The sequence below is a fragment of the Necator americanus genome, chromosome IV, assembly GCF_031761385.1.
Source record: "Necator americanus strain Aroian chromosome IV, whole genome shotgun sequence".
NCBI lineage: Eukaryota > Metazoa > Nematoda > Chromadorea > Rhabditida > Ancylostomatidae > Necator > Necator americanus.
Window position 1 is genome coordinate 26417804 of NC_087374.1, and position 27756 is coordinate 26445559.

Here is a 27756-nt window from a genome sequence, read left to right on the forward strand (position 1 = left end):
CAGTATGAGGTGTAATCTTCGATACTGATTACGAACCGATCTCTCATACGTGTTTCCTGCAGTGCAGCAAAGGGCACACAGAGATGTCGCATAAACCTAGACAGAACGGTTTGTTAGAGTGCAGTTGATAGTGTTCGGCTTTGGGGATGTGCTGGACGACAGCACCTTTTGCAATGCATAGGAATCTTTTGCCATATAACAGTGCGGGTTATATACCTCGTACGTTCTCAATGCGTACACTCGAACTTCTGATTGCGTTTAGTTAGAGCAGGGCCACCACGGGCAGATAGCAAAGAGACCCGTATAGGTGGCCCCAAGGAGAAGTAATATCATCCAATTATTAAGGGATACAGTACAGATTCTCGACTTGAGACAAATGTTAATCGGTGGTACATACTCGTCGGCATTCTGAAAATAAAGTAACTCTTGATAACTTCACGTTTTGATATCAAGCGATATTTAACATTTTTGAATTTCATGCTTTGTAGATTCCATGAACAATGAACTTCTTCAACAACCGCGTGTTGAATGCAGGGGAATATTCATACAAGGGAAATATTGCCATGAACAACAAAATATAAAGGAAAGAAATTAAATGGTATTGTTAGCTAAGTTAAATTCTTTGAATTACTATTGAAAAATCGACGGTGAGTGACTGTATGTCACCGTAGGGCACCATCGCTTTCGTTTAACTTACTGAAAATGGAAATTTGAGAACATCACATACACCATCAGATCCACTTTTACCGGAGTATAAGTGATGCTCACTGGACGAAAATTCAATATCGGATATGAGTTGGAAGCTTTGGGAACAAGTGTAACTAGAGCATCCTTCCAGAGTCCTAGAACTTCGCCAAATAGCATGGAAACATTGAAGAGGTGACTCAGTGACTGACATGATATTTTTGGTCAATTTTTGTACACTATTTGTGGGATACCATTCTAGGCTAAGAAAGTGGATGTTTTCAAGCGTTTAAGGATGGCAAGAATATCATTAAGATGAAAATAGAAGTTGTAATAAAGAAAACGAGAATCAGTAGGATCATCTAAATCTTTCAAACTGAGGTGTGAGCCACATTAATTGGAAAAGACACTTGCGAAATACTCACCGAAGGCTTCCTTACGTTTGTCGAATCATGAAGATGACTGTGTACGTTGACCAGCTCATGCTGTTATTGAAAACCCCTTATTTTCATCCTTTTATTCATTTACTTTCTCGCTTTCTACCGTGGTAACCTTACAACGGGGTTAAAATTGAAGCAGCCGAATGTCCGGATCGTCTTTGAAAATAATGCCAATTTAGCTTACAAAAGCTAGCTGTCTGAAGTTCTTATGTATAGATTTTTTTATCGATTTTGCACAGTTCATTCATCCTCAATATAACTTTCGAAATTTAGTACCTGGAAAAATATAGAAGTTGACTTATAGATTTTATGCCACATTTCCTCTACCTCCTCACTACATAAGTCCACAGCTTCGACTTTAATGAAATCTTTATCAATATGATCCGAAATTCTTCATGTTGGTTCAGAGTTCTCAGCCGGGTGTTCTCACAGCTCGAAAAAAAAGAAATCCCAAGCATGCATTTGTTTCCTCAGTAATCGATGAAGTGGTACGGCTTGTCAGTGATTGAAACATCTTGAACATGCTCTTTTGAGCAGTTGACATTCGTAGTTTGCAATGAACTTATTTGAGTGGTAATCGAGATCAGAGCAGACCTTTTTGCAATAGGTATTGGACAAGAGATGCCTAAATTTCATAAATAAAGTTTTTCTGTTCTAGAAAGGATGGTATATGTTTTGGATATCGAGAGTTGGGCAGTTCATACAATCCTAATGGCATAAATTTCGAAAATCCATGATACCTAACAAGATAAAATCTGATATATAGCTGACAGAAGAAATCGAACAAACAAAGTGAACCAATTAATACGAATAAGATAATTAAGAAGACCGACGCAATCGACGTTGGAAAAATCTGGCAATGGTAATGCAATAGAGTTGAAAGCTTACTCAAGAACCCTGAATCTTACCATTTTGTAGTCGGAAAAGGAAAAAGGAGGAACAAGCTGAACACAAAAGACTAAGGGAGTATGTCGAAGAGAGTATAAGATCGAGAAAACAATCACATAGGGTTGGTGCTAAGGTATATTGAACTAGGCCAACATTTTCAAAAAACTTGAAGAGTTTTTCGGATGTGCCATTGAACGGAATAGATTGTTGCCTGTCAACTTGCATATTGAAATCGCCGAGAATGACAGTAGAGCTCCGAATCGAACAAAAATCAGACAGCAGCTCAAGAACCAGTTCGTTGTCAGAGATGGATGCTTTAAGAGGCCAATAAATTACAATAAAACGAAGATAGTTGATTTTATCAGGAGTCAGAATGTCAACACATAGGAAATCAGCTCTTAATTGGATGCTGTGTTGGACAGTATTAGCCAGAAAGGAACTCGATTCCCTATTGTTTCAGAATCGAGTGTTTTAAGCCACGTTTCGGTGACATAGAAGATATCTGTTTTGTTTGCAATCAAAAAAATAGTGTAAATGATGAAGTTTTTGGCAACGCTAGGTGCGGTAAACATCATGCTATATAATAACGCGCTTAGTCCGTGAGTGTGCGTGTGTGTGTGTGTGTGTGTGTGTGTGTGTGTGTGTGTGTGTGTGTGTGTGTGTGTGTGTGTGTGTGTGTGTGTGTGTGTATGTGTGTGTATGTGTATCTGTGTCTGTGTCTGTGTTTCTGTGTGTCTGCGTGTCTGCGTGTCACGAAAATACTCCACAATGATGCAAAACTCTGCACCAGTGAGATCTCGAACCATGGCTATGCATCTGATAGGCGAGCACTCGACCTTTTCATAGTTGTCCAAATCTATTAATCATAGTATGTTGGATTTGATAAGGAACATTAGTTTCCCTCATATGTTAGTGAGGGTGAATAAACTTTTATGTGAATGTATATTTCCAAATTTGCAAATTATCAAGCTATATAATAACGAGCTCATTCTCTCACGTGTGTGCGTCTGTGTATGTGTGTGTCTCAGTCAAAAAATTCCAAAAAGAGAGGGAGACGGATACCAAAGCGTCGGTTTGGTGCACTGAAGCCTCAACGCGGTAAAATTGGCTGAGACTGGTCCTACGGCGACAAAATCATGCGCCAGAGCCAGATATCTGTAAAATGGGGTGAGACGGGTCCCACGGGGTCGGAATGGTGCACCTGTTCCAGAAAGCTATAGAGTGGGGAGAGACGGGTTCCACTGAGTCGGATTGGTGCGCGGGAGCCACAAGGCGGTAGAATGGGTTTCTATGGCCCCTTCGCATATCTATTTCCCAGCATTTCTCCTGGCGCTGCCAACATCCTTTATTCAAAAAGAGGAAGCAAAGTGCGAACGGCTGATCACGTGCGAATACACTACAATGTAGCCAACAGCTTACGCCATCTGACGTAGAACGTTATTTTTATCACTACGATAGTGATATTCACTCTATTTCATGTTAGCACGTGTGTTAATTAGCACATCATTCTTTGCTAATAGTTGAGAACTTCAAAAAGGAAACAAATTTGAGAACTTCAAAAGAAACTCATACTTCGAATAATAATTTGAAATTGTGGAAGTTTGAGAAAAAAATAGAAGTAAAATCAAGTTTTATTGTTTTCCAAACATAGAATTGATGCGTCTAAGGAAAAACCATAAAATCTTTCACCTATGCTTAAATTTTCGGGCAAAAAAAAATTGAAGAAAACGTTGATAGGAAGAAAACAATCCTAATTTTACAAAAAAAAATGTCGTCACTATTATTTCTTATTGATCAGTGAGTGCGAGCGGAGCGAACATTACAAAAGCCTGAGGTCCGGCTTCAGCTTTGGTTCAGGCCGGTAATAACATAGTTGGTGTCTCCTCGCTGTCTTGCTGCCGTGCGGCTGCCTTTCCCTTCGCTCTGGTTAGTCCTTTTACATGCCTTCGCTTCAAGTTATTTCCTCTAGTTTTTATTCCTATTTCGTGGACTACTTTTCCTACTGTTCTCTGCCTCCTCTTTCGCTTCGGTGAGAATTCTCTTTTGTTCTTCCTATCCGTGTTGTTTCAACTTCTCAAGTTTGATTCCAAATCCCGATCGATTAATCGCGCGGCCATGTTGCCTCCTGCTCTCTATTGGCGCTTCTTTGTGATCTTCGATACCTTGACGCAATGACGATTGACGTAAAACAGTTCGCTCTTACAAACTAAAAGCTACCTCTATTGGTTCACAGACTGTGAACGATATGCTTTCTGATTCCGTCGGAAGTCAAATTGTGAACGACTTTAATCAGTTTTGGGGAGGGTGCGGTGTAGCGGTTAGAGGTTCCGCTTTCTGCACGATCGATCGGAGTTTGGAATCCGCACTGGTGCTCACCAAGCGTTTCATCCTTCCGGGGTCGATAAATTGGTACCAGACATGTCTGAGAGGATAAAAGCACTGACTTGATCACCGACTGGCCCCTGCAAGTCATTGTATAGGCCAACACGCGTTCCAAAAAACCTCAACGATTACGAATTCCAGTAAAACGCGTTGGCGCATCCCAAGTGGATTGATACGCCAGTGACTTTATCCTTTTTATCCTTTTTAATCAGCTTTCAGTGCAGCAGTTGATCGCCCTCATTGAGGAACTTAACCAGGATCCTGTCATTGATACTATGCTCCAATCCCTGACAAAGAAAATACCGATTTAATTTGATGAATGTACTGAGGCTGACGTTCGTACACGCACATTAGTTAGTGATATTAATGAAGCCGATAAAGGTTTATATCCCTCACAACATCAACTTTATGTTGAAAACAAAGTCTCTGCTATTCTTCATGTCCTTAAAAATGAACGTCGTCCCTCAAGTATTTTTCGCATTGGTAAACTCGATTATCTTGGCGCATCCTTCCTGACTAACCTTCTCGCAGCTGCCATTGTTTTTTAGCATGTGCAAGCAAGATACCAGAACTCCTCGACGAGTTTACGTTTGCATTTATTTGCTTAGATGTAGTCCATATGCTACAAGGTTGACAACATGTTGAAGGTCTGCACTTCTTCCTGCGTCGGAGTACTCGAGATCGCCCAAAAGCATACTGATGGTCGGGTGACGGTGTCGGGAGGACAGTGATAGACTGTTCTACGCTCGATGTCATGAATGGTGAAGAGCAATCTATTGGTGTCTTCCCACCGGAACCTGTCTAACTGTCTGTCTCTTACTACTTCAAATAATGCATTACACCCGCCTTGTGTTTGAACAGCAGCAGCTGTTAGTTGATTCATTTCATCGAGTAGGCGAACGAACTTTCCTTGCACTCCGTTGGTGCGAAGTGGGTTGAGAAGACGGATGAGGAGAGTTCCATACACAAGTGCTGCGGCGAAGGAGGTATAGTCAAAATGCCATCACAAGAAATAGCAGTTATTAGGAAAGCTGAGGAATCACATCAACTATGCTACTTGCGTTAACTCTCTTTTCTTTTCCAGGTAGTAGCCAATTTTCCAGAATTTGATGTTATCCCCTTCGATACTGAAGTTGGAATGGTGAATGTGATCTTACAGATATCCAATGTTGCCTACCTGTAATTCATACCACGAATATTGTCCACATTGTATCATTTGATAACGCACCGCTTCTTTACAGTATCTCCCTTTCGATTTTAATCGGAATCAGTGTTGTTGCTATGGTGTTTGTTGGTAATCTGACTCTTTCGTCCATAGTAGTGATCTCTTCAATACTGATTTTTCTAGGTGAGAAGCAAGCGTTACTCTTCACTATTTTTGTTTCTTTCTTTCTAATAATTTTTGACTGCTTTCTTTTTCAGAAACATTCTTTATTTCTGCTTTGATAGGAATGACATTGAATCCGTTTTCGACGGCTTTGTTGATATTTGTGGCAGGTGCCTCCGTAAAGCACTACTCATTTGTGTCATCACTACCACCAGGTGGATATTCGATTTGAAAACTATTATACTGCACATGGGATGCTTCATTTTAAGACTTTGGAAAATGACCAATTCAACGACGATGTGCAAATGTTAACGTTGACTTTTCGAGGAATGTTATACCCAGTCGCTATGGTAGGTTTTTTTCGAAGATATGAAAGAGTGTCTGCCTTGGATTACGAAATTTATTTTTTTATTTTGTTTTCTCTTTCTTACATTTCTTTGCAAAGTGAAGGATCAATGTGTCAAATAATTCAGTTAATCTTGATTGCAAATTCGCTCTTATATGTCTTTTTAAGCCCAAACATTCCGGGTATGGTTTCTTTTCTCCTTATTATTATTCAACTCCAGGAATTAGCAAATCACCTCATTTTGACACAAACGAGATGCGCTAAGTTGGTTTTTAATACTTTCGCAATAATAGACACTTTTACCGCCTTTAAAATGGGTTTGACCAGTAATTCACTCTTTGATCGTCTCGCTTCCCATGAATTATTCTCCTTTAAAGGTACATTAGGTTGATACATGAGTAATGGCTTTTTTTAAAGTCCATACTCGCGCAAAAAAAAACACTTTCTAACCGAAGAGGAAGAAAGAGTCTCTCAAAGAACGTGTCACATAAGCTAGGGAATTTTTCCTGTGTAAGTATAAAAAAGGGACTCGTGCATCAACTTCATAACAATTCAAAACCTTCTTTTTTGTGCCTTTTTTACCATTATGCAGCTTACTCCTAATTGTTTGATCTCCTGACCTTTTTCAGAGCGCTATCGCAGTCTCAATGGTGTTTCTTCCAATGATTCCCACCAACGTGGTCATCATTCGATGGTTGGCCGTGATCAACTTGCTCATCCTTGTAGTTGGTGTGACCCACACCGTTCTCGTCACTCCGTTGATTCTCATATCGTTGCCCTCGAAGCTCGCAGGAACATCGTTTTTCTGTACTCAGAACCAAAAAAAACGACGATGTGTCCATGAAAACACTAAGCACTTAAATTGCTGCTCTTCTCTCCTTAAAATCAGGTTCATACTTTACGTTGGATTTTTTTTTGCCCACTGCTGTTTGATGGTATCTTCTAGAAAATCGAGTTTCATTATGTGTTATTGGTTTGGTTATTGATCAATTTTTTTCATAAATTTTGTGCCCTTAGATTTAAAGGTGGAAATGCTCAATTGAGAGAGCTGCAAATGACTACTACTGAGTTATTATTCCGGAAGAAAATTGAACTAAGAAAGGGTTTTGACGCTTAAAAAGGATTTTTACTATGGTGGTATCTATTGCGGCGACAAGTGTTCTCTCTTTTATCAGCTTCATTGGAATTTAGCAAGGCGGGGTTGGACGTAGATGTATTTGATTTTTTTTTTAAATTCATTTAGTTGCTTTAGTTGTCCTGATGGATTCGAGGCATCGGATGGCGTTGTAAGACTCCTTTCGTCCTTCAGTGCTGATCTACGGGACTGCAGTCCAAAGAGATCGACTATTGGCTGGTATTCAAACTATGTAATCTCTCACAAGTACAACTCTATTGCAGCAGTCTACTGAGTAGAGCTTTACTGCAACAGCGCCACGAGAAAGATCCCTAATCAGGGTTGAGCGTTCGTTGAGAATTTCTCAACAAGGGGTCGTAAAAATAAAAAATAAAAATGGTTGAATAAAAATTTTGATCCTCTCAAGGATTTAACATGCTGTCATAACCATCAAATCTAAGCGTTACAAATTTCTGTGTTATTATTTTATTTTCAGGAAATAGAACTAACCAGAGGTAACTTTGCATTGAGTAGTTAGAGGTCGTAGGAAAAAACCTTCATTTCTTTTATTGCTCGATTATTGCTTCGGAACTCTTTCATTACAACAAATAAAATGTACCACGTACTCTACGGAAAAGCACTTTGCCACCCCAGCATTTGAAGGCACAATGTGGTGTGTCGGTATTTTTACTGCATCAGTCAGGTATTATTCCCGACAGCAGTGGGAATTTTGTATTCAGCGTACGAGAAGTAAAAGAGCACATTTCTCACCCGACAGTGACGACTTTCTTACTTTCAGTCGAAAAGGCAGTTTTGATGTATTTACTGAGCGAAAAAAAGACATCTACGGCGCAATTAGGGATAAAATTAGTACAAATGGGCTCCACTAGTTTCTAAATATCAACGCTCAAAGTTGTAGTTTGTAGAGAGAGGTTTCTTCCATATTTCTACAAATCTTCTGCCTCTAGCTTTCCTAGTCTTTTTAAAACGTAGTTGAAAAAAATCGTAAATTTTGCCTCAAATTTTTGAGTTTTCTCAACTAGTTTTTTGAGAGAATAGGAACACCCACAAAGCTAAAATTTGCAGTGAAGGGTTTTCCCTCTGTACACGTATATTGCAGATGAGGATTTTTGTTGTCATGGCCTTTTGTCCTCTGAAATGCTAGTTGAGAGAAAGTTGAGAAAAATGCTTAATTTCTCAACTTTTTCTCAACTAGCTTTCAAAAAAACAGAGGGTCCCTGAAAGAGATGTTTTAACCGTTTTATAGTGCAAATCTTCCTTTACAGAAAGCAGCCACCTTTATCTTCCTCCGCCTCTTCTGTGGTCCGTTGTTCATATTTATTTCAAGCTACTGAAATACCATCAGTCCAACAGTAATTTCAAATCAGGGCCCACTTCTAATAATTAAGATGACCTCTAAATAACAACTATATGCGGTGAACAATGTTTTCAACACAAAGTCAAGAAAATTGCTGCTGAAATACTCTTTTCAGTATTTTTTTTTGGTTCTGCAAAAACCAAGATTCCTGCGGGTAATCGAAGTATTCATTGTGTGTAATCACTGTTAATGAGTAAAATTGTGTGTAGGAAGTAGAAAATAGCGAAAAATGCTTTTAGAATGCTGCCTCGGTATTAGTTTTTTTTTCCATTTCGAAAAAATAAAAAATCCCGGCGGATCGAACTCACATATGTTCTTTCTCATTCTCGGTGAGTAAAATTGTGAGGAAATAGTAGGAAATGGTGTGAAAATGGTTTTACAATGTTTTATCTGTTGTTTTCACTCGCAGTACTTTATATTAATATCCAGTATAATAGTATGTAATAATATTTACTATACTATTTTTGACTTCTTATTAAACGTCCAATCTGTTTCTTTAATTCTATTTATTTAACTATTTTTTCATTGCTATTAGCGGCAATACTAGAAAGATTGAGATAAGGGGGTTGTTTTCTCGAGCGCCTTCTATGAGGGGAGGGTAAATTTCAGGAGGGTTTTTTCCCAACTACTCGCTTGACCCTGCTCTGAATTGAACCTCTGCACAGATACACGAAGGAGGGGTATATAAGGTGTCTAGAGTAATTCGCAAGTGTTTAGCTAGGTGTGTTACCCCGCATGCGGTTCTTACTTTCGTGCTACCATTCGTAAATAAAATCACCAAAATAGTGAGATTGTCGTGTTACGTATTTGATTCACGAGGCTGTTCAAATCTAGCACTGGCTCATAAGCTATGCTTCGAAAGGCACTGAACGAGACATTCAACAAGAGCAAATAGTGTAGACAGTGAATATGACAGAAAACTCTTATACTTCCTGAGTAAATTGTTTTCTTAAACTGTGAACGTTTGAAACTTCAGTTGTGCTGCGGATTAAGCGAATATTGTTATACGACTAAAATGCCAAACTTATTTCAATAAAAAAATTATTGATGCAAGGTTTTATCATTGCTTCAATAGTTATAGCCTTAAATTATCATTCTTATCATGACAATGAAACTAGAAAGTCATCACCTTGTCACTTTGATTTGTCTTGGATTTGAAATACTGGACGAGATTCTTCGAATGTTTTTCTAGCCACAATATTCTGTGTTCTGCTCTCTCTAACTCTTTGCTGATGACATGGGCGTTGTTAGCGTTTTCAATAGATTTTTGGAAAGCCTTTGCCTGTAATGTGTCACTTCAATTATGTTCGTAGAAGTTGGATTCTGGTAATTTCTAGAGTCCTCTCATCGTATCAAGGATTCGAGTCCGCTGTATAAGAGTTTCTTGTAAGCCATAGGTCTTTCCTACGATTTCTTTTCTATGTTAAAAGTTACCTGTAATTTCTATTTGGTAATGACTACTTGTCTTTCTTCTGAAGACCCTTATTATTCGAATTGCACCACATCATTCAGGAACATAAAGTCTTGAAGGCAGCATATCCCAATATTCACGTGGTACGAATTACCAAAGTAAACGGAGGGTTTAGGTTGAAGAAAACGAGTATGACTTCGCTTATTTTCTCCTAATCGTCGTAAAAAAAAGTGGTTAAAAATACGTCTGCATGTAGCATTCACTGGATAAAATTTAATCCTTAGTCGTCCTTTCTCCAAACATCTATTCATTATGTGCTGACTTACTTTGACGAAGTTATTTCGCACCATTTCGATGCCTCGAGACCCTTCTCACCCCATATTTAAAGCTAACCGACGCTGGAGACCCGTCGCAACCCCTTCTGTAGGAATCTGGCGCCGGCGCACCAATCTGACGCCGTGGGACCCTTCGCACCCCATTTAAAAGGTTTCAGGCGTCGAAGCAACAACTCGAGGACCCGTCGCACTCTCCTTTTCGAATTTCGTAACTGACACACACACACGTGACAGAATTAGCCATTATTAGACACCAGTCTTTCCGGCAAAAGCAGGACTTCAGACTTTCTGTGGTGTTCGCTTCGCTCCCCTTCACTGATCAACGAAAATCTATATTAGTGCCCCTTTCTGTGAAATTAGACTTGTTCATCTCTAACAATCTTCCTTCATCTTTTATTTCAAATTAAATCGAAAGATTTCATAGTATTTGTTCTGAACGCGTCAGTTCTAAATTTGGAGAACATTCGAACTTCAGCGAACATGTAGACACAATTTGAAAGCATTACTCGAAATTTGGGTTATCCTCTTGTTTCCCTCCAAGAGTTATCAATGAATGATGTTTAAGCACAAAATGACGTGAAAGACTGCATCCAACTGATAAAGATAACGTTCTACGTCAGATCACATAAACATCTTGCTACTATTCAAGCGTCGCATGCGCATTTTCACTTTCTGAGAACGGCATGCCACTAACTTCAGGCGAACGAAAAAGGAAATAGACGCGCGTAGAAGTCATAAAGGTGAAAAGCAAAGCGCCCAGTGGCCACGGCTATGAAGCATCCCATTTACCTTTTGCGACATGCACACGAAGTTATTGCGCACCCTCCGACGCCGGTGGAGCCGTCGCACCCCCATTTTCGAATTTTGTGACTGACATACATAGACGTGACAGAATAAGCCCGTTATTATGTATCATATTCATTATCATGATATATAATAAGTGTAAAAGATCCGCCGAGACGACACTGATATTAAAACACGTAGAACCAACTGGATTCAAGGAAATAAGTGTGTGAAGACTCACTTGGTTTATTTGCTTGTGGGTATGTATTGTTCCGAAGCAGAAGGAAATCACTCTCTCAAGGATTGTTAGATACGATTTGAGTCTAGAAAGCAATTTTTTCTCTTCTCGAATGGTGACAAAAGGTTTACACGTGCCTTTTGTAGATCAAATCCCAGTGTTCTGTGCAAAATTCAAACAGGAATTCATGTCCTACCGCCGTTCTGTATACGACAAAAAAGTAATGAAGAATATCTTGACTGCGAACACTGTCTAATTTTCCATTCGCCTCCAATATTTCTAATAGTCTCCTATAATTGGAGAAACTCCACGTTGTTGAAGAACTTAAGGAGAAAAAACGTGGAAAAATCTTCAATAAGAAAGTTGGTACAAGGAAGAAGAAATAGTGATAATAATTGTGACCTACATGGAGAAGAATATCAATCCAGAGGTGGCTGTTTTGCGCAGGCGGTAAGAGGTTCCACTCTGGCTACAATCGATCTTAGGCTCGAAACCGCCCTAGTGCAAAGCCATCTTTTCATGCGTTCGGGATCGATAAATTGTTACTGGACTTGTTTGAGAGGATAGAAACACTGTGTAGTACATCTGGTAGCACTCGCAAGTGGTCCTAATGCTGCACTCGCGTTCATAAACCTTAAGCAAAATCTGAGATAAAGTCGAACGCAGTCGTTATACGATTGACCGCGGAGAACACTCTGGGAAAGACGCCTCTTGGTAAGCCCAAGGTACAAAAGGCTACGTGGTTTTGGAAGGAGGAAGTTCAGGGGGCAATTCCTGAGAAGAAGTCCAAGTATAAGCTCTGGTGGAGGACGCGTCCTGAAGATCGAGGTGCTTACCTAGCGGTGAAGAGGGAGGCTAAGAAGGCAGTCTCTAAGGCGAAGTCGGACAGCTACAAGGCCGTGTATGATACTACTGCTTGATACCAGAGAAGGCGATGTATGGCGCAGTGTATGGTTTAGCCAGAGCGCGTCATCGTTCAACGTTGGATATGGAGCACACCAAGATCGTTAAGGGAGCTGATGGAGCCGTTCTGCGCCGCTCTGGTCAGATCCTGGAGAGGTGGCGAGAGTACTATAATCACTTGTGTAACGAAGGGTTCTGTCATGCTCCCATCCCAACTGTTCCCAGCGTCGAGGGTCCTGTTCTACCAATTACTGCCGTTGAAGTCAGTGCTGCCCTCGCAAAGATGAAGTCGAACAAGGCAACCGGTCCTGATGACATATCTGCTGATGTCTGGAAGCTGCTAGGAGATCGAGGGTCCGTGTGGCTCGCAACTCTATTTAACAAGTTCGCAGAAGGACGGACTCCAGACGTTTGGTAAACTTCCGTGACCGTGCCTGTCTGGAAAGGGAAAGGAGACATTGCTGACTGCACCTCTTACAGGCCTATACGACTGCTGTGCCATACGATGAAGGTTTTTGAGCGTGTGCTGGAAGCTCGTCTGAGGAAAACTGTTAGCGTTTCACTCAACCAGTGCGGCTTTGTGAAGGACCGCAGCACTATAGATGCTATCCATGCTGTCCGTATCCTTTTGGAGAAACATCGAGAGAAGAACCGCAGTGTGCATCTTGCTTTTCTCGATCTCGAGAAAGCTTTCGACCGTGTCCCACATGAGCTGTTATGGATGTCCATGAGGTCGCATAGAGTACCAAAAGAATATGGGCGGTGGACGAAGCTGCTTTATGCGAAGCCTACCAGGGTTGTACGATGTGCTGCTGGAACAAGCAGGCCATTCCCTGTACAAGTAGGGGTTCATCAGGGTTCAACCCTCTCACCTCTGCTGTTCAAATTGTGCATGGACACGATAACGAAGGAAATCCAGAAGCAGCATCCGTGGACTCTACTCTTTGCCGACGATGTCATGCTCGCGTCGGAGTCTCGAGATGTTCTTCAGAAACAAGTACAGTCTTGGAAGGATCAGCTGCAGCAATATGGATTGCGCCTCAACACATCAAAAACTGAGTACATGGAGAGCGGACCAAGGATAGAGGATGGTTCAATTCGTGTCGATGGCACCGAATTAAACAAGGTGAACTGTTTCAAGTACCTTGGATCCAAAGTGACTTCCACAGGCGACATTGATCAAAAAGGTCGAGCACGTTAATGCGGTATGGATGAAATGGAAAATGGTAACAGGGGTACTGTGCGACAAGAAATTCCCTGTTCGACTGAAGTCGAAGATCTACAGGACGGTTGTGCGTCCTGTTGCCCTTTACGGATGCGAGTGCTGGCCGACGACGAAAGCCTTGGAAAGAGTGCTGCACGCTATGGAGATGCGGACGTTGAGGTAAACGATAGGTGTAACGCTAAAAGAGAAAGTATCCAACGACACTGTGCGCCCCATCTTCGGCGTCGTCTCGATAACTGAAAAGATGAAGGAGGCCCGACTGAGATGATTTGGTCACGTCTTGCAGCGAGAGGAAGATTCCGTTGCCAAAATCGCTCTGAAGCTCGACGTTTCAGGAGTGAGGCCGCGTGGGAGGCCAAAGATTCCCTGGTTAGACCGTGTGAAGTTGGATATGATAGATGCACGTTTGTGTACGGCTGATGCAATGGATAGAACCAAATGGAAGACAAGAAGCAGAAAAGCGGACCCTGCAACAACGCGGGACAAACGCTAGGAAGAAGAAGAAGACTCGCGTTCATAAACCTTAAGCGAAATCTGAGTTGAACACGAACGCATAGGCGTCCCAATAGGGATTGACTTACACTACGCACTTTACCCTTTTACCCTTTTTCCATCCAGACAAGACGAATGCAACAACACCGGTGAAGAAAAGCTACTTTGAAAAAAAATTTAAAGTAAATGGAAGCGGAAGTGAAAAAATACTTAGCCTCGTGATTTTTACACTAAGATTTAAAATACATCAGCGCCATCTTACAAAATGCTGCATTTTCTGCACTGGGCCTCGCCACACCTCGTTCAAAGGCATTTTTCTTTACATCGCATTGTTATTTCATGTGCCCAAGGTCGTCGAAGACGCGAGCAATAACAGTGTGCAAGAAAGTAGAATAGGGCTAGTAGTGGATGAGAAATCTCATAATAGACTCCGAACGTATTATACGCAAGGGCAGCGCGGATTCTATTAGGGGAGTTGAAGCGGAAGGTGGCGCATTGCAGTAGACGTGTTGCGCCCGCTAACGTTTCACGTCACGAATACGTCTAACATCGACTGTCCACGAAACAATCTAGGAAAACTGACGATAAGAAAACAGTTACCGTTTGATACGGTTCACATCACTGTCCACATTGCAAGCAGCTCCACTTCGAAGAGCTCTCCTTTCCTCGGGGTTGTCCTCAACTTTAAGCAGATCTTCGACCTATAACAAATTTCCAACGATTCCGTGGCCCGTTAGAAATCTAAGCAGTGCATAAAAAGTAACAACCTGGCAAACATCTTGTTTAACCTATATCTTCCGACTAGGGTTGAAAAGTAAAGTAGTCATTGAGACTCTAACCACAGATTAAATTATAATTGTTTGTAGATAAGCAGTAGCCCTCTTACAGTTACAGCAAAACCAAATCTTACGTGTAGTACATGTCGGATATGGGTAAGAAGATGTAATAACAGCAAGAAAGACTGCGGAATTTCTCGGCTACCGAACTATATATGAACTTCCTATCATATATGCTCACCTTTCGGAGTGCTACCGTGCCCAACGCCTTCACTCCAGTACAGTAAGCGTGGCGTCGAAGATGGCTTTTGATCCTGAAGTTTAGTAATTTTGGGAGCATGGCTACTTTGTTTTGTAACTCATTACCTGACACATTTACTTGCTTTTTCCCCTTTTCGACATTTATTGAGTACCTCTTTTTCAAAAAGTGATCGGAACGTTTTGATGCAATTTTTTTCGCCAACATCACACATTGTTTCGACTATGGCGGACGCAACCTTGCTGAAATGTTTCAGTCTCCCTATTTTTTGTCGCTCGCACATTTTTAGGCCACATTTAAATAAATAATTTTTTTTAAAACAAATCTGAGAGAGATTTAGTGAATGTAAGATTTATAGATTGTAGAGATTTATATTGGAGGAAGCAGCTTTGCTGAAATGTTTCAATTTCACCCATTTGTCGACGCTCCTTCGTCTTCAAATTCTGTTTTAAAAAATCCAAAGGAGATTTAGTTAGCGAGATATCTATAGTCATAAAAGTTGTTTCTATGGAAAGTGTGTGTTCAGCCCGGAAAAATTAGGCTCCTCCAGATGTTGGTAGCTCCATAACTGGATCCAGAAGATTTTGGGAATTCTGAGCACAATTTGCACAACAAATAAACAAATCAGAGCAACTGCAGTTTTCGTCGGATATTTAGACTGTCTTTTGTTTCTGACCTGTGTAGATCTGGAGATGACTTGCTGGCTAAAGGAGTATGATGGGAAAACACCAAACCTTCCAGAAAAACTTTCTATCAAACCTGTTAAGAAAACCAGTTTATTATTTACAAGAAGGCACAAACCCAAACCAGGTTCGCCACTCGCCACCAGGATCAAAGTCAGTCTTTTTATCCTTTTCACCAGTTAAACTCCAGAGTCAACAATTACCCATGTTTCGTTGATAATCAGGCAGGCATCCATTATTTTAACGAAATAACAATTGTTACATGCCCAGTTCAAGTGGATCTAGACTAGATCAAATATCGTGCAGCTTTTGATATGGACGTTTGCCGCCTTTCAAAAGGATCCCCATTACTTGTTTAATCGACCCTTCTTGAGAACGTTGATTTCGGTTATTCTCTACGATTAATAACCAAAGACAACGCTAATGTTTTCGATGTTATGTTCTCTCCACTGCGAGATAAGAAGGTTAGGATTTTTTAAGTTATCAGAAGTTGAGGCTAAAGTTTAAGACGTCCCTCTCAAATATATGAATCAGATGAGTCCAAATCTAAATGCTGTTCGAAAATGCAGCTGTTTGCATTCACAAGTCTGTAACCGCATGGTGTGGATTTCATTATTGCTGCGGATGTTAAGAGCTGTTTTAACTGGTGATTTTAACAATAATTCACTGATAGATTTTTTTGCCTCGTTGACTAAACAGAGATCTCTAAAATCCTTCAACTGATTTATTAATTTTTTTCGGAGTGCTTTCTTGTTCACTCCGACACTTGCAAAATTAAGGGCATCGCCCCACGAATCTGAGGTGGTACGGATTTCAGGTGGAGTATTCGTGTATGGCATAGTAGATTATGGAGAGGGGGGAGGAGGTAATTCCGTACATTTTTTCCTAATTGCCGTAAAAAACAGTCCCGAAGATGCGGCGCATGCACAAGTCTGGCGCGCTCCAATCGAACCCGTTGTAGAAAATAGCGCCGCCCAGAATCCTCGAAACCGTATCTTCCATGCCATTTTTTACGGCAATTAGGAATAAATGGACGGCATCACCCTTCCCTCCATAATCTACGATCCCGTTTATCAGATTCATGGGGTGACGCCTTTAATCCCAAAAGCAGTCTTCTTTTCGAAACTCGAAAAATCTTACAGACTAGAAGATGATTTCGCCTCCATGTTCAGCCTTAATTGTTCAATTTTATTCCTAGATTTTCTTTTATCAAAGAGATTTTCCTCATTTCTGTGTTCTGTGGGTTCCACAACAAAATGTATAAGCTTCTTATAGCCACCGTTTCCGAAGACGTTTCTCATATAAGACTGAAATCAAAACTAATTATTTTCTTCTCGTCTCCGGAAGAAGTTAGAAAGCAAAAAACTTACTTCAATTAGTTTTTGTTCTTGTCTACCGTAGAATAACATCCTTATACTATGCAATCCATTGGAGACTGCTTGAAGTACCACTCCACTCTGAAGTGGGAGATGAATTTCTCGTTCGTTTGTAGAATAATCGCTTCGGAGAGGAGAAAATTTTGCGCATTTCAATAAAAAAAAGCCAATGTAGGGGAAGCGTAGTGGTAAAGATTTCAATTCGCTTGTGCGGTCGATGATCACATCCTCAAGTAGAAACAAGAAGGGAACCCTGTAAGAAGGGACTCGGATCCAGGAACGAAACATGTCAGATCCACCATATCCAGGCGGATCATTCATTAGATCCAAACCATCAAGTCCATTTCAGTCCTCGCTTTTGGTCTCCAAGCAGCGTACGTGCGATGATGACTTCCACTTTCTTCCTTTATCTCAAATGTTCCAGATCCAAGGCACGTGGAGACAATCACGTAACAGAACATCGGTACAATACTTGTACACTGTTAGTTGAACACCAAACGCCTCCACCAACCTATACCTATGCCTAGCTGTAGCAATACCTGCCGAGGACTTGAATGTAGTCCTCATCTCGATGTCTGGAGGTAACACACAAAAACATGAAGGAAGCAGATGTCCAAAAGAACGACATCACGGAACAACTGAACTACACAACATCTGGAACTAGGTCCAGTATACTATTAAGAAGACTACCAGCGCGACAGAACAGTTCTAGCCCAAGTAGTACATTAAATATACCATGCGGTCAGGCTCACTGCTAGTTCCTTTTTCCCCTTCCAAACCTCACTTCGCAAGCCTCTTCAGGTATGATTGCTAGTTACAAAGATATGTCCGCGAGTAGAAAAACACTGATGTGCTCCATCGGTTGTCAACAACTTACTTTACATTTGTAGAATGATCAACTCTAAGCAGTTCAAGCACTCCTAAAGAGTATTATATACCAGTCAACAATCTTAAGGAAAGAATGATCAACTTATACAGCATTGAAGGAGGATCCTTCTGCAATCTGTTTGCTTGATGTTAATCAAGAATTGAAGAATTCCATGCGATATCACAAACACTAGCAATACAAAATAGGATGCAATACTAGCAATACAAAATATGCGGATTTCAGGTGGGGTATCCGTATACGGGGTCGTAGATTATGAAGACGGGGGTAGTTCGCTCATCTCTCCCTGCATCAATACAAACAGCCGCCTCAAGAATGCTGTTTTGTACGACGCCATCTATTACAACGCTCCACCCCTTGCGCCGCCTCCGCCCTGTGATTCGTCGAAAATCAATTCGGAGTGTCCCGATAGGCAGTAAGGGACGCTACGCGTGCAAGGTAAGCGAGCTGCAACAGAAGGCATTGTACAAAACAACATTCAGGGGACGGCTGCTTGCAGTGATTCAGGGAGAGATGAGCGGAAAAACCCCAGTCTCCGTAACCTATGACGGCGTGTACGAATACTCCACTTGAAGTCCGTATCACCCCAGACTCGTGGTATGCTGCTTTTAAATGTGAGAAAAGACTGCTCTATCAACCATCGCTCTGGAAGCTGGCAGATACCACCAATGCTCGCCACCGTTGTGACGGGCCAACCCAACAGAATAAATCAATATAATTGAGGGTGAGCCAGCCAGTACAGTGGAGAACGACTTCGAATATATGATAATGAAAGAAATGTAGAAATGCTAAATCGTAACAGATCAGTTATATGAAAAATTATAGTCGAGAAGGTGCTAATATTTCCTTCTCGTCGCCTTTTCTTCCTGAGCCCACACATATGGTAACTGGCAACTTAGAACAAAGTAGATTAGAGCAATTCTCTCGACTTCTCAGAAATTTTTCTCAGAAACTAATACCTGCTCTCCTAGGAACATATATGCTTATAGTAACTGAACATACCTTCTCTTCCTCCCTGAAATAAACCAGATCTAAAAGGATCTCGTAATCTAAACGATCGATGAGAGCCGCAGCGAATGCATCATTGATGAGAGCAACTCTCTCCAGCTCGGAAAACTCCTAAAATGATCCAATTTTCAAACGCACATACACTTTCAACCTTTCCTAGATTTTTTCCGATGAGATCACGGTATTTTTATTCATATTTTTCAGCATGTCTGTTACTAAGCAACAGTCTTTATTTTAATAGAGGACATAGAGAATTGATTGAGATACTCTTATTGCCTTCACAAAACTGGGACGCTATAACATTATGTCAGTATTAAGTTAGAGTGACATGTTTTATCAAATCAACTCAGCAGCCAACCTTCGGATTTTCTGTGAAATGTTGCTTAATTTTCAGCCAACCATCAGTTTCGTAATTCTGTCTATAGTAGCCGTTCGCGAAAACGTTCAATACAACAGGTTTCTCCGTAGGATCCACTTTTATATAAAGCGGTTCATCTGCAAAAGTCAGGTAAGAGACGTGTTATAGGAAAGAATTAGAATGAGGTAAAGCTGCGGTGATATTACGAAGTAGTCAGCAATTTATGAGACAATGACACGAAAACGAAAGAAGCAGGGGCGTCTTATCCTTGTGGCATAGCCCGGCATCTGGGAAAAAGGAAAAGCTCAGATCGGTTCAGAACCAAGATCTGGGACTTCAAACGTTACGAGGTTCGCAGCTTCCAAGTCCGAACCAGATTAGTAACAAAATGACTTAAGTTGTTCTTGTACGATTATCGCATTGCGTTTTATAATAAAAGATAATTAAGTGAAAACGCAACGCGATACGTGCGATCACAGAAAGGGAGACGCTGCAATTAAGCCAAAGAAGTTTCTCTCGTCAAATTCGCCATAGAGTGCTCCGTAATGCTTCTTTCCTATCTTTCACCATAATGCAGCTGAAATATAACAGCGGCCCTATGCTGCAATGAGGAAATGTTCCAGCATGACAATTTCCCTCATTTGGCATAATAATAGTCATTTTTCCAGGTGGTTCTAAGTGCTATTGGTGTCCTAGATTTCGAGGTTTGTGTAGTTGAGTGTTTTCACTGACGGCTAAGATTTACTTGCGAACTATTTTCAATTCCTGCATCCTGATGAAGGAATCTGATGCACAAACAAAATAACACTGTTCATACACTGCACAAATTTTGGGTGACAAGACCAGGAAGGATAGAACGCATCAGCTGAACAAAGGCCCAAGCCTACGGCGGAATAGAGTACACCACATGCAGGTAGATGAACGTATCTGCTTTTGCGAAGATGGCTGGAGTGAAGCAGAAAATAGAAGAAACAAAACGACTTGTTACTCGGACGACAAACAGACAGCGCTACTGGATTGAGAGGGTCGACGATGGAGTGACCGAGGATCGACAAAGGGTCCTCTGTGCTTAGTACTTTCTTTACGGTAGGAATATCATCGATGCAGGTCTCGCTATGCTGGATTCATCTCTAGTGACCTTGCGCCGGCTAAGTTTTGATGATCAACTAAAATTTTGATGTGGAAAATAGTAAAAGCCAAGTTGTTTACACGTATTGCTTGTCCTCAACTTGAACAACGCCTTACTCCACTCTTCCTTTCTTCAATTCATGGATTGCTGCGCTAAGAAGCGCTGAAGGGAGCGTATTCCCAACTGATGATGATAGGTCTTTGTTAGCAAATGTAGGGCTTAGAGATCACGAATATGAGCGTAGATCTAGTAGGATTGTTTTAATGCTATCGTTTAGAAACGATTGTGGACAATGTCAAAGACGGAATATCACGGAATTGTCAGTGTTGTAGTCGTTATGGGCCAATATAAAATAGGTACATGTATGTAGATTACAAGAGTGAGCGCAGCCACCCTCAATTCTGCTTATCGTCTTGAAATCTGTTCGGGAGCGGCATTTGTTCCAAGGAGGTACGTGAAAACGCGCAGCACTTGTATCCGCGAGCAAGCGATCGAAAATCAGCGAGGTTCTCTCACCAGCTTATTTACGTAAAATTAATGAATAGACTACTGAGGAAGCTGGGACGTACATATAGATCCAGCTTGCATGGACAAACACCGCTACCACTTGTACTCCAAAACCGACAAAGACCAAGTAACGTCGGTTTCGTGACACGTTGCCTGTAATGCTTCTCAGCGCTGCTACATGAGATTTTCTTCTCTCCACATTAAAACCACGGAAAACATCAGCATAGAACAAATGGGAAAACCTCTTAGAAGAAAAAGAAGAGAGAGGAATATATTAAGGAAGTGAAATAACGAAAAAAATGAAAGGAACGAGGTAGGCAGAGAAAATGAAGAGAATGAGGAGCTAAGCAAGAATTAAGAGTGTCTTCCTTCTAAACACTTTCCTAACGACTCCCTGTCAAAATTAATTGGTGGGCACTCATTGCGTGCGAGTTGTTTTAAGAAGAAAGTTGCAGTTCTCTAACTCTCAGCGCCGTTTCTAATATCATTGACGTTACTGGGAATCACAACTTAACTGGCTAGCTATGAACAAACTAATCATGTACGTTTGTTTATATCTTGTCATTGACACCTTCGACGTAAGTAGATGTGAAATAAATGGAAAACAACTTAGAAGTACGCTCGCTCGCAATGGTAGATGTGAACTGTGAATTTTAGAGAGCTTTTGATAAACGCGAAATGTTTCAACAGATCAGGAATATCAAAAATCGAAAAAAAAATTGATTTGAGAATCTAAAAGCAGGGCATACTTCTTTTCAGCCATGCAAATTGTGGTTCTCCTTTTAATTTCCTATACCAAATTGGCACATCCCATTTGTACCTGGAGGATCGAATTTTAGATCCGTGAACGTGATCGCTACTAATAGCCATTACCCGTAGTGTGGTGAACGATATTTGGCCAATCCTAGGTTTGAAGTATTCAGCATGTACTTCTCCTGTGTTATTATCACTGCAGTGGAATTGAAAGTCCTTACGGTTACAAGAGGAAATCCCATCTAGAAGAAGACGGTAAAATAAAGAGTGTTTCAACTAGGGAAATAAAAGAAAAACACCTGCGTTGTCCATTGATTGCCAAAATCCAGCATGTCCAAACGTTTATTATTGGGGCCCGGAACCGTCTCGATAACTTCGTCGAAAGCTTGCCAAAGATCGTCTCGGCGAACATTTTTGAACGAAAACTTTTTAAGAAAATGCTGCAACAACCAGCTAATATTATATAGACACACGTTGCTCAGAAGCAAAAAATATTTATATCTCATTAAAATGATTCACTTTGCAAGTAGTGAGTAGTCATAGATCTGGAAACAAAAACTGAGGTCTCGAATTTGTCCATCCAATCACTGCGTTCATATCGGAGCAGGCCCAGAGTTACATTACAAAGAAACGGAAGTGTGGACGATTACCTATATTATCTTTGCTCACGTCGTCGATTTGTTTAAACGTGGGCGCTAGTAATATATTCATTCCGATAGCACTCAAGGATTGTCCACCGACTTTTCTTCTTGGGATGGACTCGGAAAGCATCGTATTTTTATTTAGAGAACTTTGTAAAAAGTCTGACTATCAAGACGGCGCTCCTCTTGCAGTGCTTTTCATATCGCGTGGTGACCAGCAGTTCACACATCTGGTCCAGCACTTGCCGTTGGAACCATCACGTGCCCCGCACACTTCTATTTTTCTTTCCTTTGCATCACATTCATCGTCATGGTGTCCATTGCTCCAAAAGCCGACTGAAAAGTATTTCCGAATCGATAATGGTTCTGGGACTTTGTTTGGATAACTCTGCTGCTTCCACTGCACTGTTGCTTTTTCTCAAAACTTTTTGGAAAGTAAGATACCCTCAGTAAGAGTTATCCATATCGATGTAGAAGGCTTGGACCTCGACTTTATCGTAACTTGATGTTGGAGGGTAACTGACAAATATAGTCGAAATGATTTTGATTCGCACCTTCTCATTCGTAAATACCCTATTCGTATAGTCCGTGGTCATTGCCATATTTGCGTTGGCGAGGACACCCGCTCCACTATGTCCTTTATTGTCGCATGTTCCCGTGAGTGACATCACCTCGTGTCGCTAAGTTTAACCAAGTCGTAATATGCCATCCTGACTTGCATCATCAAGCCTTCAGTGTCCAATTCTGATGCAATAGTACTTGCATTGCATACAGAGATCGACATTCTGGTCTTTTCCGTTTCGGCAGCCTGGACGTTTCCGGCAACGTCTTCCACCGTAGTAGGCTCTCAGTTCCACGGTTTTGTGTAACGACCCTGAGTTCTCCCAAGAAACCAAGAGACTAGAGTAATTTGTTAGAGGCGACTCCAACCACCTCCGACGTATATCCTTGTGACTTGGTTGCAGTAAAGCAAGCAGACCTAAGTCAGCTCCTCCTAAATATAAGAACAAGAAAAGACCCATTTCTGCGTGCAGTGAACGAAGTGCACGTCAGCAGTCCCGTAAGAGAATGATTTACTTATGTTTTTTTTATTTCTCACATACCCCGCCCCACACTTTCCAGCATAGCACCCAACAACTATTCAGGTGCTCAACATGAAAATGTACACATGCAAACAAATGCGTCTGTTGTTAGTTTTGTCTTAAGGGACGCAGAGCGTTTGTGCGTTTATAGCTCGAAAGCAACAACAGTAATTTAAAATATTCCTATTCTGTTACAAATTTTGAATGTGAGGAAGAAAGCATCAGTATCTATGAAATTTTTTCTTTTCCGGCCATATCTTATCTCTATATTAACGATTATTTCGTTGTGAACACACATGCCAATTCCAATACATCCTTCCTCATACTAAACCGCAACCTCCAAGATCATTTTTGACTACTTTGATTGCGAATGTTTCCTTATGGACCTACATTAATTGCTTTCCTGAAAATTTTCCCTCCGACGACAGATCTTATCATAGCTATGACTGCAGCTCCTTTTTTGTACGTTATTGTATCAAAACTTTCTCGAACTTCCATAGGCGTATGAATAATAGACGAGAGCGGACGGCTTGTGGCTAGAGAATCTTCTGTTAGTCCTTTGTAAAGATCCGACACAAGCTCTATAGTGCTCTAAAAACACTGTGTATATATGAGGGCACAATAAAAGAAAACGCATAAGGATACCATTCTCAGGCCTTCTTCGTGCAATTTTTCTTGATACAAGGTTTTCTCAAAAAAACTAGCAAAGCCTTCCTTAAGCCATAGATCATCCCAATATTTCATTGTAACCAAATTCCCAAACCACTGAAATATGTCCGATGTGGTCATGTAGTATGTTTGCTATAGTGCTTACTTAGTAAGTTTTTGTAAGCAATTTTTCCATTGGGATTTTTCCCTGTTTCTACGACCAGGCTATTCAATTCGAATTACGATTGTGTGCTTTCTTTTCAAAGGAAAAACAGGTTTTACAGATCAAAATAATCACTGGACACTAATGAGAACACTGCAAAACTCGCAACACACATCGCGAAAGCCAGCTACTTAGTAGTTAGAATCATGATTAATTTGGTAAGAACACTATTTCTGCGAGAAATTACTTCCTATATCTCATGAAAAACGCTACCTAATTTTGTATAGGTGTAGAGGGCAAGTTCAGGAACTAACATTATAAGGTGTGTTCCGATTAGAGCAAATTTTGACAAGTGTACTGATTAAAAGTTATTTACTCCTTGAAATGGGCCGACAAATATTCCTACTATTCCACAGACAATCTTCTCTTCTTTTGGTAACAACCAATTTTTTTCAGTAACAGATTTAGCCTTCACAGTTAGCTCAAGGATATATTGCTTCTGATGGCTGAGAAATTATGAATGTGGAAAGTCAAGTGATGACACTGGCACGTGATTTATTTTCATTGATTCTATTTCTAATTCCGCACTTTCATAAGATAAGTACCTGATGAGCTAACTCATGGGCTACGAATACCATAACTCTTTCAAGACGCCACTGCAGTAAGTGCTTATCCCTGAACAACATTTAGTTTTATACACTATTGAAAAATAAATGCGCACTTGGTGAAACAGCTATCAAAGAATCTTATTGAGTGTCACAAGAGGTGCTGCAACAACAATCAATAAGCATATGGATGAGGAATGGGAATGGAATAGGGCAGCCAATTTTCTTTTTTTTTCACGCAACAATCAGACGACCATCAAACTTCTAGGAAGTGTACCTGAATGTCATCAAACCCCAGTTTTCCATTGCTCCACCATAGAAATTTTTAACGGCAACTAGATCTGAAATTTCCTTTCAATTCAGTTCCTACAACCTTTCCTTCCTACAACCTGACTCAATGTGAATCTAGTATCAGCATCAAACTTCAGATGCTATTTTACACACTGCGACTGGAAAAAAAGTTTAATGTGAAGAGCATACTTCGCGTTTTTACTGGGAAAAAGAGAGAGGATTAGTTAGTATTTCCTTCAAATATTCACTGGCATATGTTAAGGAAGATAATATTATTAGATAAATAAATGAAGAAATTGCAAACAAATATCCAAAGTACACCATTTAGTAGTTTTCATTCGAATATATTTTGAAGTGTTCCTGAAGCTATGTAACCAACCTTGTTTCACAACAACATCATTTATACCAAAATACTCTTCAAACAAATTGTAGCAAGCTACTGCCATTTTTAGGGCGTTCCCCATCCGTTCTTTGTTAGCCAGCGGACTTGACCATACTCGGATCTTAACAGGAGGTTTTTTTTCGGTTATAACGATCTCTCATAGGAATGGACATACCCTCGTTCCCCTTTTTGTGTACGCTTCACTAAAATGGAACTCAGAAACAAATATAGCAAGGAGATATGAGGACATCATAGGTGTGGAATGAAATTTTGTCACTTTCCATCGTCCATTTGGTTCCCTGTTCGATTAAGAGTGGAGGAAATGACAACGGAGCAAACGTACATTTTTAACTGCTTGTGCAACATCTGTCAAAAACAAATATTTGAAATTTTGAAGCCTAGAATATCCTACGTTCCTCTACATAATTTCTGGATTTCTGAAAAGTCAATGCATTCATAAAGAAGATGGATTTCAAGTGAGAAAAGTTGCACAACCGTTTAACCGCCGGAGGATAGGATGATAATGATAAAAAGCAGTTGTGGAGAATAACAACAACCTGAGTTATATGACGTTGTACTCTGCTTAAACTTGATTAATCACCAAAAATACCAAAACAAAAATAAGAGCAACCCATCCTTATTTCAAAAAACGCGAATGCATCAATAAGCCCAATCCACGGGTTTCATATCTAGCACTGCTCTTTGAAATGATGCTCGTTTGTGATACACCACGAATGTATTCCAATTTGGTTGGACTTCCTTTTTGACTTTTTTTAAAGCTTTTTTGAGAAATGTTAGTAGCGCGGCGCCACATTTCGTTGCTCAAGCTCAAAAATTCAACAACATAGGTTTATCCTAACGTGAGACACTGGAAAGGGGCTGACCCCCCTGTATCTGAACTCGACTGTCAGCACAAGACACATGATTTTGTTCCTGCTTGCGAAAGGCTTTAGTAGAAGGGATGTTTTTTTTTTGGTTGGCTCTGTAGAAAGTGATCTAATTTCCCATCTGTGCAATAAAAGATGGGAAGCTTTTGGAATGGTCATCAAAAAAATGTCGGCACGTCGAGCTAGTAATAATAAACGAACATTCTATGTAGAAAATAAGATTTTTTTGAAAACTTACTTCGATACGTTGTGAAATTTCAAAATCAAGTAGTTAAAAACAAGACATCCCTCATTTCACATCTTAAATTCTTTTTTGTTCTTAAAACTTACATCGTTTCACTCATTTCGAGTCCATTTGAAATAGCTGCAGTTCCATTTGGATGGATGACCGTAACATTCCATACCGCCTTGTATTCTGGTTCATCAAAACAAGGGACCATTTTCCGAGCATGTGCCGGCTCAAATTGTGTAACAGCTGCTATCCTAAGTTATTTCGAAATGTAGTGATTGAAGAAAGAGCTGCAGAGCATTGCGGTGTGGAGAAGCCATTACAGCATTGTTAAGCGGTCAGCGCACGCTGATTATACCGACTTTGATGTGGCCTGAAGGCATCACCCCACGAATATGGGCTGTTACGGATTTCAGGTGGAGTATTTGTATACGGGATCGTAGATCATGGAGAGAAGGGTGATGCCGTCCATTTAAGTGCCGTAAAAAAACGGCCCGGAAGATACGGCTTCGCGCGTGCTATTTTCTACAACGAGTTCGATTGAAGCGTGCACACACTGCATCTTCTTGGCCGTTTTTACCTCATCCCGTATGCGAACACTCCACCTGAAATCCGTACCATATCAGATTCGTGGGGTGATGCATTTAAACTGCTCGTAGTTCGCTGGACTGCTTCGATTATGGTTACAGCTATATTACTCCGTCGGTGATTATGGGGTAACACTGGGGATGAAAATTTCATGTTTACTCTTAATGAACAAAACACACGAAAATATAGCGGTCAAATCTCATATATTTCGGAAGAGATTAGCCCAGTGTGAAGCTTCATATAACTTGACTATCAGTGCGAGTAAAAGGATTTGACGGTCCGTCTGGTTAGTGACATGGTTCAGCAAAACAAAGAGTATTCTGTGGAAGGTGACCGTTCTGTGTACGTACCTCATCAGCAGCCCTTTCAATCAAATGCATCTTACTTTATCTTAAGTTAAGGGAAGCCTAAGATGGGTGCCGTATTTTTATTTTCCAACTCTACTACTGAAAAAATAAAAAGCGGACGAAGAAAAGGTCTTGCTCTGAAAGAAGTCAGTTCTCTACCGGCAGCGCAACCCGACTAAGGCTTTGCGCTCTCACTTCTCTTCGTCCGCGCG

The 27756-nt window shown here is 40.7% G+C and overlaps 7 protein-coding genes across 12 annotated transcripts in view; 4 read left to right on the top strand and 3 right to left on the bottom strand.

Moving 5' to 3' along the window:
• The window catches only part of RB195_002763 (uncharacterized protein), a gene marked incomplete at both ends in the record, with an annotated part of 32260 nt that extends 25351 nt beyond the window's left edge, over positions 1 to 6909 (bottom strand). The window contains one exon of the mRNA XM_064200158.1: positions 6745 to 6909. Coding sequence (XP_064056039.1) covers positions 6745 to 6909 — 165 coding nt within the window. The remainder of the gene's footprint in view (positions 1 to 6744) is intronic.
• On the top strand, positions 5342 to 6004 carry RB195_002764 (uncharacterized protein; the record flags this gene model as incomplete). Its single annotated transcript, XM_064200160.1, has 5 exons — positions 5342 to 5380; positions 5479 to 5573; positions 5636 to 5742; positions 5817 to 5936; positions 5991 to 6004. 5 exons carry the CDS (start codon positions 5342 to 5344, stop codon positions 6002 to 6004), a joined length of 375 nt encoding a protein of 124 aa, XP_064056041.1.
• Positions 6051 to 7184, top strand: RB195_002765 (uncharacterized protein; the record flags this gene model as incomplete). Its single annotated transcript, XM_064200161.1, has 3 exons — positions 6051 to 6071; positions 6697 to 6796; positions 7093 to 7184. 3 exons carry the CDS (start codon positions 6051 to 6053, stop codon positions 7182 to 7184), a joined length of 213 nt encoding a protein of 70 aa, XP_064056042.1.
• A 1345-nt stretch (positions 7185 to 8529) lies between these two features.
• On the bottom strand, positions 8530 to 11955 carry RB195_002766 (uncharacterized protein; the record flags this gene model as incomplete). Of its 2 annotated transcripts, XM_064200162.1 has the most annotated exons (5): positions 8530 to 8532; positions 9689 to 9841; positions 11330 to 11411; positions 11464 to 11616; positions 11873 to 11955. In XM_064200162.1, 5 exons carry the CDS (start codon positions 11953 to 11955, stop codon positions 8530 to 8532), a joined length of 474 nt encoding a protein of 157 aa, XP_064056043.1. The 2 variants fall into 2 exon arrangements, with proteins under 2 accessions (XP_064056043.1, XP_064056044.1); XM_064200163.1 differs by lacking the exon at positions 8530 to 8532 and having other exon boundaries at positions 9674 to 9841; positions 11464 to 11529; positions 11900 to 11955.
• Positions 11956 to 12260: 305 nt separating this feature from the next.
• RB195_002767 (uncharacterized protein) lies at positions 12261 to 13947 on the top strand (the record flags this gene model as incomplete). 3 transcript variants are annotated; one of them, XM_064200164.1, is made up of 4 exons in its annotated part: positions 12261 to 12643; positions 12710 to 13355; positions 13515 to 13613; positions 13741 to 13947. In XM_064200164.1, 4 exons carry the CDS (start codon positions 12261 to 12263, stop codon positions 13945 to 13947), a joined length of 1335 nt encoding a protein of 444 aa, XP_064056045.1. The 3 variants fall into 3 exon arrangements, with proteins under 3 accessions (XP_064056045.1, XP_064056046.1, XP_064056048.1); XM_064200166.1 differs by lacking the exons at positions 12261 to 12643; positions 12710 to 13355 and having other exon boundaries at positions 13545 to 13613; XM_064200165.1 differs by lacking the exons at positions 12710 to 13355; positions 13515 to 13613; positions 13741 to 13947 and having other exon boundaries at positions 12261 to 12647.
• On the top strand, positions 12735 to 13430 carry RB195_002768 (uncharacterized protein; the record flags this gene model as incomplete). The annotated part of the gene is made up of 1 exon (XM_064200167.1): positions 12735 to 13430. One exon carries the CDS (start codon positions 12735 to 12737, stop codon positions 13428 to 13430), a length of 696 nt encoding a protein of 231 aa, XP_064056047.1.
• A 517-nt stretch (positions 13948 to 14464) lies between the features above and the next one.
• The window catches only part of RB195_002769 (uncharacterized protein), a gene marked incomplete at both ends in the record, with an annotated part of 30050 nt that continues 16758 nt past the window's right edge, over positions 14465 to 27756 (bottom strand). For 2 of the 3 annotated variants that reach the window (XM_064200170.1, XM_064200169.1), the window contains 17 exons: positions 14543 to 14647; positions 14964 to 15036; positions 15089 to 15223; positions 16805 to 16971; positions 17035 to 17121; positions 18929 to 19045; positions 19293 to 19429; positions 21678 to 21748; positions 21802 to 21923; positions 21981 to 22121; positions 23795 to 23995; positions 24050 to 24169; positions 24821 to 24890; positions 25098 to 25161; positions 25491 to 25614; positions 25669 to 25792; positions 26711 to 26863. In XM_064200170.1, coding sequence (XP_064056050.1) covers positions 14543 to 14647; positions 14964 to 15036; positions 15089 to 15223; positions 16805 to 16971; positions 17035 to 17121; positions 18929 to 19045; positions 19293 to 19429; positions 21678 to 21748; positions 21802 to 21923; positions 21981 to 22121; positions 23795 to 23995; positions 24050 to 24169; positions 24821 to 24890; positions 25098 to 25161; positions 25491 to 25614; positions 25669 to 25792; positions 26711 to 26863 — 2011 coding nt within the window. Of the gene's footprint in view, positions 14490 to 14542; positions 14648 to 14963; positions 15037 to 15088; positions 15224 to 16804; positions 16972 to 17034; positions 17122 to 18928; positions 19046 to 19292; positions 19430 to 21677; positions 21749 to 21801; positions 21924 to 21980; positions 22122 to 23794; positions 23996 to 24049; positions 24170 to 24820; positions 24891 to 25097; positions 25162 to 25490; positions 25615 to 25668; positions 25793 to 26710; positions 26864 to 27756 lie in introns of those variants that run through there. The other variant, XM_064200168.1, reaches the window with a different exon arrangement.